Source organism: Lytechinus pictus, chromosome 15 (assembly GCF_037042905.1).
Source record: "Lytechinus pictus isolate F3 Inbred chromosome 15, Lp3.0, whole genome shotgun sequence".
Taxonomy (NCBI): Eukaryota; Metazoa; Echinodermata; class Echinoidea; order Temnopleuroida; family Toxopneustidae; genus Lytechinus; species Lytechinus pictus.
This window is the reverse complement of record NC_087259.1, coordinates 23,136,015-23,145,959: the sequence shown is the minus strand read 5'-3', so window position 1 is coordinate 23,145,959 and position 9,945 is coordinate 23,136,015. Positions and strand designations below refer to the sequence as shown.

The window sequence follows — 9,945 nt, the reverse complement described above, 5'->3', positions numbered from 1 at the left end:
TTAAATAGAAGTGTCACATATATTTTACATGTATATTATTTGTCGAATGGAGATGATATATAATTTTTGTGTTTGTTTGCTTTCGATATTTATCCATCTTCTTTTTTTTTTCTTTATTATCCATCGTTTTCTCTTTTCCCCGTCTATCTGTCACATTCTGTCTGTCTTTCTCTCTCTCTCTCTCTCTCTCTCTCTTTCTCTCTGTCTGTCTCTATCTCTCTCCACAAAATAATAAAAATACTTCCAATGATTTCATCAGGCACTTCATATTCTTTTCTTGGTCTTGGTTGCATATCAGCAATACTCCCTATCGAGTGCCTTAATTTTTTTCGCTTCCTGAATAAATCCAGAATATCACTTTCACTTTTACATCCTTCATTCTCGTTAAAATCAGTGGAGCCCACAGCTAAACTTTCCTTCAATGCAATGACTTTGATAAATGACCTTCAGAAATAAATAATAAATAGCTATGATATACAGTTCACGGATGAAATCAATTTTTTATCCAATACCAAATCATATTTACCTGGGAAATGAGCGGCTGGACAATATAGAGCAAAAATAAACACCAATATGGTTTTAGAAATGGATACAGTACGAAACTTTCACTGATAAATCTGATTAATCAAATTACACGATATACTGATGAAGGAAAGGTGACATTAGGAATATTCATCGATTTTGCTAAAGCTTTTGATACGATTAATCATTCTATTCTCATTAAGAAACTAGAACACTATGGTATTCGTGGTAAGGCAGTAGAATGGTTTAATGATTATTTACGAAACAGAAAGCAATTTGTTAATTATGATGGTGTAAATTCCGAATACAGGTCGATTTCATGCGGTATTCCACAAGGATCAGTTTTTGGTCCAACTTTGTTCTTGTTGTATATAAACGATCTGGCAAACTTATCAAATTATTTCAATTTCCGTCTTTTTGCGGATGACTCAAATTTATTTCATACCTTCAATTGTGATGAACAACATATTGATTTATCAGAAAGTAGTCTCAATCTAAACAATATAATAGCATGGTGCAATGCCAACAAATTGACAATCAATGTTACGAAAACTAAATATATGTTGTTTAGAAATAGACGAAAAATGTTTTAATGAAAGGAACTTTATTAGAGTGTGTGGATTCAATATTATTTCTTGGTATATGTATCGACAAAAAACTTACATGGAAGGATCAGGTTGACATTGTATGCAATGTGCTAAGCAAAAAAAAATGGAATACTTTATAGATTCAGGAATTAAGTAACAAAGAGAATCTTAGTTATGTTATACAACTCTCATTTATTTTACCACATACATGACATATAACGTATGGTCTGGAAGTTTGGGATGGGACGTGCAAAACAACCCTGAACCCTATATTATTACTTCAAAAAAGAATAGCTAGAATAATGACGTTCAACCATCATACTTTTCACTCTGCTTCTTTATTATATGATCTAAATAATCTCGATATTTTCAAACAATACCAACATTTGATAGGAGTATTTATGCACGATTCAATTATTAATCGATTGCCGCATAGTTTTATTGATTATTTTTTTTCATTCATAGACCATCCTTACAATACGAGAAATAGAGAAAAGCGAAATGTTAATCTTGGCAAAAATAAAACCAATTTGGGAAAACAATCAATTTCATTTTCTGGTCCTACTTTATGGAATCATCTGCCCATTAATATTAGAAACACCCCAGTCGCAAGATATTTAGCAAATCGTTAAAACTATAATGCTACTGGAAGATTTTAATTAATTTGGTATGGTATACTGCCTGAAAACAAATAATTATGTATAAAGATTTTGTGAATAATTAAGATATTTTTTCTTGTAAATAGTGTAAATATGTTCACTAAAACTGATCGCAATTTTCTGCAACAGTTATAAGTAAAATTAGTACCGAATTTTTACAGTATTGAGATTTAGTTGAAATTATTGTTTAAACTATGATAATGACATTATTTGGGGCTAACCTCGATTAGCATCTTGCTATTATGTTAGCTCCAATTACCAAATGTTTCGTTTATATGTGATGTACTATTTCCATGTAATTGTACCTGACAGTGATATTTGGTAATATATTCAATTCAATCAATCTGAAATTTACCCCACTCACATGACTCATGAATAAGGCACGTATGATTATTCTTACAAGTTTTTTCCTTCACAAGTAGTAACATCTAAAAATTAGAATATTGTTCTTTTTTCAAAGAGCAGTCGGTAACACTAACACATAAAATTGGTCCTTTTCACAGGTGAAAGGAGCACAGAACACGTTCGTGAGGGGCACTTTTCTTGGGTAAAAAGGGGCACTGATTCGAGAAAGGGCACTTGCAAGAAGGAAAGGGGCACTTGCTCACAAATAAAACGGGTCCTTCTCAGATGAAAGGGGGCATTTTGGGGTAAGATTATTTGCACTGAGAAAGCCACCATATCCCTCAATACCAGATGACACGTACTATGTGCTGAACGAGAAATTATGAATAGCTGATAATCAACAGAAAGGATTCTACGCCCTCACCGGAAAACTAAAACACAAAATTAAAAGAGTTATAGGTTTTAATTTCAAAATTTATAGATTACGTTTAATCCTCACACTGTAAAAATATTGGGTAAAATTTTACCACCACGAGGGTAATTATGTGTCCAACCAATTTTGGGCCGTATTTTACCGTCGAATGCGGGAAGCATATTCTCCAGTAAGGTTAAAAAAATAAGCAGCAATTACTTTAGAATGGGCAAAATTTTAATCACACTGGGTAAATAAAAATGCTTTGAAGAAATGCCCAATGTTGGTTGGACACATAATTACCCTCATGGAGCACTATTTTAGAGTGCAAGTTATCATGAAAGCCCATCTCTTTCCTTCTTTTCTCTCCATTTTTCATCCAGAAAATAATATGTAATTGTAATTTTCGATAGTAAGCTTAACCTTGTAATCATTGTAGTTAGGTGCCATATTCAACTGTCTCCAAATAAAACTGATGATGCGTTCAGAAGTGCTCACTGCTCAGCGACATTAAGTGAGATAATTAGTCTTTATTATATTTGCGGGGTAATTCAAGAAATTAGAGCAGAGTTGATGATATCGATTGTTCTTCTTTAAATCCATACAACCTTTCAATCTTCACAATTCTAACAGACCGGAACAAAGAAATTCGCTGATTGGGATGCTCATGTGATCATTGTGAACCATGTTTTATTTTAATCATGACACTATGGCTTTACGGATGGACCTGATCATATCAACGCCATCTGAACTTATCTTTAGCGTGAATGATAATACTGCATGTTTTCATTAATTTTGATTGATCCATAACAATGCTTATACCGGAATTAATGAGTAGGTTTTGATCTAACAAATTAAACGTGATGGTCAGTTGGTCACAAATGATATAACGAACTGTTAAGAAAGCCATTATGAACGCCTAGCCTTGTACGGAACCCCCTCTTATCATATCAACGAACGAATGTCGTAAGATCTCCTGCGGTGATCGTAAGAATTCCGTAACATATGCGTTGGGGGTTCTTGTGGAGTTGGTTGAACGCTTTGCAATCGGATATTCACACGACGTGTGTAAAGTGTTAAAAAACTTTCACGAGGCTGTAAAGATAAGATGTTCTAATAAAATCAACAGTATAACGATAGTGCATTTCGAGATGTAGAATTTAAAAAAATCGCATGTTTCTTTTGACGAATAACTCGCTTCTTGCCTTTTGGCAAAGACTCTATAGACCTTTTTTATGTGAGGTACATAAATATACAAGCATTTTGCGACAAGAAAAATCGTAACAATAATGTTAACTCAAGAAAAACTAATTAGCCTATAAAATAACTTTCAACAACAAAATAAATATTATATACTTTTGTAGGTGCATGTATCGTGAATAAACACCAATTTTATTCACCATGAATTTTTTTCTCGTGTTATTGTATTCATTAAAACATTCAAACAAATCAAGATTTGATAATTTATATTAGGTAACATTTTAAATCATTAATATATGTTTTGCTGTGACAGTACATAATATATATGACAGTATGAAAGGCTAGCAGATAAGTCATATTTCACGAAATTATCACGTTACTCTTAGTATAATCACAATTATACTAATTACTTCAATTACCCTCCAGCTATCACCCCACCCCCTCTCTCTCTCTTTCTCACTCTCCCTCTCTCTTTCTCACTCTCCCTCTCTCTGTCACTCTTTTTTTTCATTGAATGTTCCGGCTACCATCGCTACCGTTCAGTGTCACTGTGACAAAGTATGATAGACTGACGGTATATAGAAACAAAATATATCTATGGAATGTACTAATTTATATCCCACTTTTTCTACCGACGTGTTGGAAAGAAGTCTTTGATAAGTCTGTGCTGAGATGACATTAAGTATGGACAATCAACATAAAATGGTACGTTTTTAGTACGTGCTGCAATTGGTAGTTTGAGTAGTTGGGATTATGATTTCTTTTTCCTTTTTTATGATAATTTTACGTTGGAGAATTATATGTTTTGACAGAAATAACTCATGACTGTATCCATGTTTGTTAATCAGTGTAATAATGACTTTTATTTTCCAGGGTAGCCATTTCATCTCTTATGGATATATTCTCCCAGTAGACCCAGCATAACACGATGATATTATTACCCCTTTCCATTCGTAAACGTCAAGCATATCTATATAATATTCATAAACTGCCTTAATTGCCCTAATTTACATTTAACTGTTTAATCAGGTGTAATACCCATTTTCTAACGCTAAGATTATTGTTCTCTTATTCTCTTATACACCCTCTGTTTGCTTTTATTTTTATCCAACGTAAGCAGCAGCTTCTCAAAGTAGCGATCACAATAACCATACTCAAGCTTCAGGCACAGAGTGAGTTTCCAGAATTTATTTAACATCAGTACTTAAAAAAGAAGAGACAATTTATCGATGTAACAAATATTTCAAAACAACGAAATTGAGTTTGTGTCCCTTCGTCGGACCATGGAAACAGAATATACCTGTCTGGAGTAAATAAGAAAAATCACAAATGGTTATCCAAAATAAAATAATAAATACTTTTCATCATTATTGATCTGACTCAAATCATTTGGGAGGTTTGGATGGTTGACAAGTTCTTCAACTAATTCAGGATACAATGTGGGGCTGGTTATTACATCCCTAAACTATTGATGTTACGCTTTCAATAGGTATTCTAGCCGATGGAACATGTCCTGTCATACTACAAGATTCGTGTCCCTATGGAATCCATGAAAATACCGGCGAAGTCGTCAAATTGGTTCCAAAGTATCTATCACGTGACCATCCTGAGTATGACGTCAGAACGCCGAAAGAAGCGAAGGGCAAGATAAACCTGTACTGCGCACCTCCAGGTATATGAACATCATTGGGGACGTTTTTAGGAAACGGGGTCGTGGACAGGGCCCTGGAAACGATATTTTGAGTGCGGGTACTGATGTCAATTTGAAAAAAAAAAAAAATAATAATAATAATAAATAAATAAATAAATAAATAAATAAATAAATGAATAAATAAATAAATAAATAAATAAATAAATAAACAAATAAATAAATAAATAAAAGGTTTTTTTTCGTCTCGAGAAATTTGACAAGCAAAAAAAAAATGTTTTCTGTAAAATATGTAGGTCATTATGGTTTATTTTGCCCATTTAGTCACACTTTCCAGAATTCCTGGGGGTGATGGCTATGGAAAAAAATACACGCAGCACCCCCGCTTCCCAGGGCCATGGTTGTGGATGTCTAATCAGATCAAAGTACAAAGGCAAATGTTCAGGCTTCAGCTCGACACACGTCGGCGGGGGAAATAGATTGAACCTTACTGGTTGAATGTCAAAAATTGTCCCCTCTGCCCCCTCTATCCTGTACACCGAAATATAGCAACATTTAATTTTAAAGAATAAAAATATTTCTTGTAGTCCGAAATAGATTGATATTTGATCTACTACTACTGTATTAGGGGTGGATTTTACTCATTCAATTTTATTTGATCCCAATTTCTCAACTGCAAACTATATTTTTATGTGTATTTCCTGTAATATTTGTTTACTATATCTGCTCAGCCGTTATAATTCATGATATTTCTACTATACTACTACCACCACTACTACTACTACTACTACTACTACTACTACTACTACTACTACTACTACTATACTACTACTACTACTACTACTACAACTACAACTATTTCTACTACTACTTGTATGGTGTACCTCACCATTTCTACAAAATATAAATCACCTAAGGTTATTTTATCAACGACATGTTGTTTATTTCGTTCCTGATTCTTGTTACACGTTCTCCAATTCCTATCAATTATTTTTCTTTCTTCCATGTTTTACCAGCGTGTAGTTCGAATGTATGTTTGAATGGAGGGACTTGCATGGAGAAACTAGATGGATTTCGATGTCTCTGCCCTGAAAATGCTTTTGGAACATACTGTGAGGTAGTCCCGCTATACCACTGGCTAACGCATGGAATATGAATATTAAATGGGGGCGGAACAAGCTTTTTGATGTTATCTTGAGTTGCCATTGCCTCAATCAAGTTCTTATAACTAGTTGACATAATAAGAAACTCACTTGATATTCCTGACATGTTCTCATTTCAAATTGTAATAATTTTGTGCGATGTATTACACAATATACTCAACTCTTAAGCAATGATAGTTTTATTGACTGTGATTTTGATGTAGATATAAGCACATGCACCGGTGGATGTTCATTTGCTCCCGTATATATATGTACGAGTGACTCTTTGGTCTGTCACCGACTTGATAGTCACCATCATGTTCAGCACAGTTCTGACATGAATTTCAAAATAAAGACTCCTTACTTAGTTCTTTCATCTTTCAGGGGCTGTCCATGTACTCCACACTATTTGGTATCTTTACATTCAGCATTTCGGTTGCCTATACGCAAATCGTCAAATCCTAAATTAAAAATTCATCGATTTCGATCTTCGGGGTATATTCTGCAATTAAGTCATGATATGAAAATATCGAAATCTGACTAAAGAACTAGATGACACAGTGGGTGGGGTGGAAAAAGAACCATGGCTGATTTTAATACGTTTGTTCATGCCGAGTAGCAATTAATTTGAACTCTTTCATAATTTACAAGGATTTCTTTCTTTCTTTTTTGGAGGGGAAGAATCTTTGCAATTTTATGCAAGTTTTGTTTGCCTGATGGACAAACAGTTAAACCCCCTCAACTGTGCTATAGATCCAGTTTAAACAATTTTGTTTTAATATGTTGAATAATTTTTTAGTGCTAATTTTTGGTTCATCACTTACCAAATAAACAACAAAGATAATGGTGAGAAAATCCAAAGTGATTGATTATAGGTGTATAGAACATGATTGAAGGAAAGTCCGTGATAAACAAACAAAACACCCTGTACCAAGTTTCATGACGACTTACAATTGTATATGGTGCATTGTTAATATTACAATGATGAAATAATTGGTTACCACTGGCTGTTCAGCCATGTTACCATGGTAATAACACTTATATTACAATAGATTATAGTAATGGATCGAAAGCTGGTGCAAGTAAAATTGTAATTGTAGTTGAGAGTAAGGGAAGTGAAAGTACGGTGTGTCTGTTTCCAAAAGAGAAATTCAAATTAATATTATATCTATTGTCAAAATTATCTATTGTAAGCTTGAAAAAGAATATTTGCAATTGACTGCGAATAATTTCTTGCATCATCCCCACTAGATAAATGGAACTCTACAATCAAAATCAAAGAACTTTCACACCAGCTCTCTAAACAACCAATTGTCGCATCATTAAAGGACAAGTCCACCCCAACAAAAAAGTTGATTTGAGTAAAAATAGAAAAATCCAACAAGCATAACACTGAAAACTTCATCAAAATCGGATGTAAAATAAGAAAGTTATGACATTTTAAAGTTTCGCTAAATTACACAAAACAGTTATAATTATGCACATCCTGGCTGGTATGCAAATGAGGAGACTATATGACGTCATCCACTCACTATTTCTTTTGTTGTTTATAATATAAAATATGAAATATTCTAATTTTCTCCTCATTGTCAAGTGACACGACGATTAATTCCTCCCTGAACATGTGGAATTAGCATTGTTTAATACTATATGGTTCAGTCAAGTTGGTCCTTATTGTCAAATCTATAAAAAATGAAATATTGTATAATTCAAATAATAAAAAACAAAAGAAATAGTGAGTGATGGACATCATCGACTGACTCACCTATAGTTGTGCATATCACTGTTTTGTGAAAAATAAGCGAAACTTTGAAATGTCATAACTTTCTAATTTTACATCCGATTTTGATGAAATTTTCAGCACTATGCTAGTTTGATTTTTCTCTATTTATTCAGGTCAGCATATTCCTGGGGTGGACTTGACCTTTAAGGAAAGAACAGGTATGGGAATGTCATCAGTATATTACTCTGTGAACTTCACTTTCTTATAAAACGCGTCCCTGCCTGGATTCACGCATTATGATTCGCTGCAGAATGACATGACGAATAGTTGTATCGTTATATTTCTTATACAAAAGTTTGTTTGTGAAATTCTATATTTGGGAGATCGAGGATTAATTCAAAGCCTTGCCATTGTCTCTGTCTTTTGTCTTATACGCGAGTTGATACATTTTTCAAAGTGCAATGATAACTGATATGACAATCATTAAAGTAGACAAAAGGTAAAGATATATATTCGGACAAGTATATTAAAAAAAAATGAAGTCCCTATTGAAATATACTGTACATAGGAAAAGCTCATGAGATGATTATAGGTTTTACGTTAAGTTTTGAGTTCTATTCTTCTGCAGCGCTTTGTACCCGAAAGGAAAACACACTTCATCAAAATGACTACTGGATTGTTGGATTGGATTAATTTGAATTCAAAGATCTACCATTATAGCTATCAAGGTCAATTACCATGATTAAGGAAATAGATTCATCGTCGTGGTAGGCCTGTATGTAGTATATACTTAAAATATATTGTGAGAAGCATAATTTATGAGCATATTATAAAATCGAGAATAAGATTATGTCCAAAGAAGAAAAGAAGATAAGATGATTTTTTTCGTCCTGTGTGTATTTCAGATCTCGATTACATTTAGCGAAGCAAAATATTTATAATTTTGTGATCCTTATTTTTTATTGTCAATCTATTGCCATGAATTATAATGTAGGGTTTTGGGAGAGTAGATTGATAAATGCATTATTAAGAGTGTTTCGAGATCTCCTGGCGAATAACAGTCGAGATGATGATGATGATGAAGATGATGATATATGATGATGATGATGATGAAGATTATAGGTGATGATGATGGTTATTAGTGTTATGATGGTGAAGGTGATGGTGGTGATGAAGATGATGATGATAATGATGATGATACCATCAATCTTCTTAATTTGTTTGATAACAGAATGATACCTCTATCATCCTTAACTGATGCTTCTTCTTCTTCTTCGACTTCGATCTTCTTCTTCTAGCTCCTTCTCCTTTTCCTTCTCCTCCTCCTTCTTCTTCTTCTCCTCCTTCTTCTTAATTTCTTCTTCTTCATCTTCTTCTTCTTCTTCTTCTTTCCCAGAAGGAAAAACCAGTTCCACTAGACCACTTAGACCAATATAATTTTAACTGATAACTCTGGAAATTGGAACATCGGTTTACTGGTCATACTGGTCCAGTTAAAATTTTACTGGTCCAGTTAAAGCTTAGGCCCCTTTTTGACTTTACAGTTAAAAATTAAACTGATCTTGAATTACTGGAATTTTATACTGGTCTTGTTTCTGGTGGTTGTTACTAGTCTCACTGGTCTTCATACTGGTATCCAATTTAAGCTGGTCTTTACTGGTATTTTCTACTGGTCTGACTGGTCCTCGAACTGGTCCTCGTATTGGT

General features: G+C 33.5%; 1 protein-coding gene across 1 annotated transcript; it reads left to right on the top strand.

The window, feature by feature from the left end:
• The first annotated feature begins 4,349 nt into the window (after positions 1 to 4,349).
• Positions 4,350 to 9,241, top strand: LOC135156851 (protein jagged-1-like). Its single transcript, XM_064110553.1, has 4 exons — positions 4,350 to 4,430; positions 4,846 to 4,897; positions 5,215 to 5,397; positions 6,390 to 9,241. Exons 1-4 carry the CDS (start codon positions 4,398 to 4,400, stop codon positions 6,527 to 6,529), a joined length of 408 nt encoding a protein of 135 aa, XP_063966623.1. The 5' UTR covers positions 4,350 to 4,397; the 3' UTR covers positions 6,530 to 9,241.
• The last annotated feature ends 704 nt before the right edge of the window (positions 9,242 to 9,945 follow it).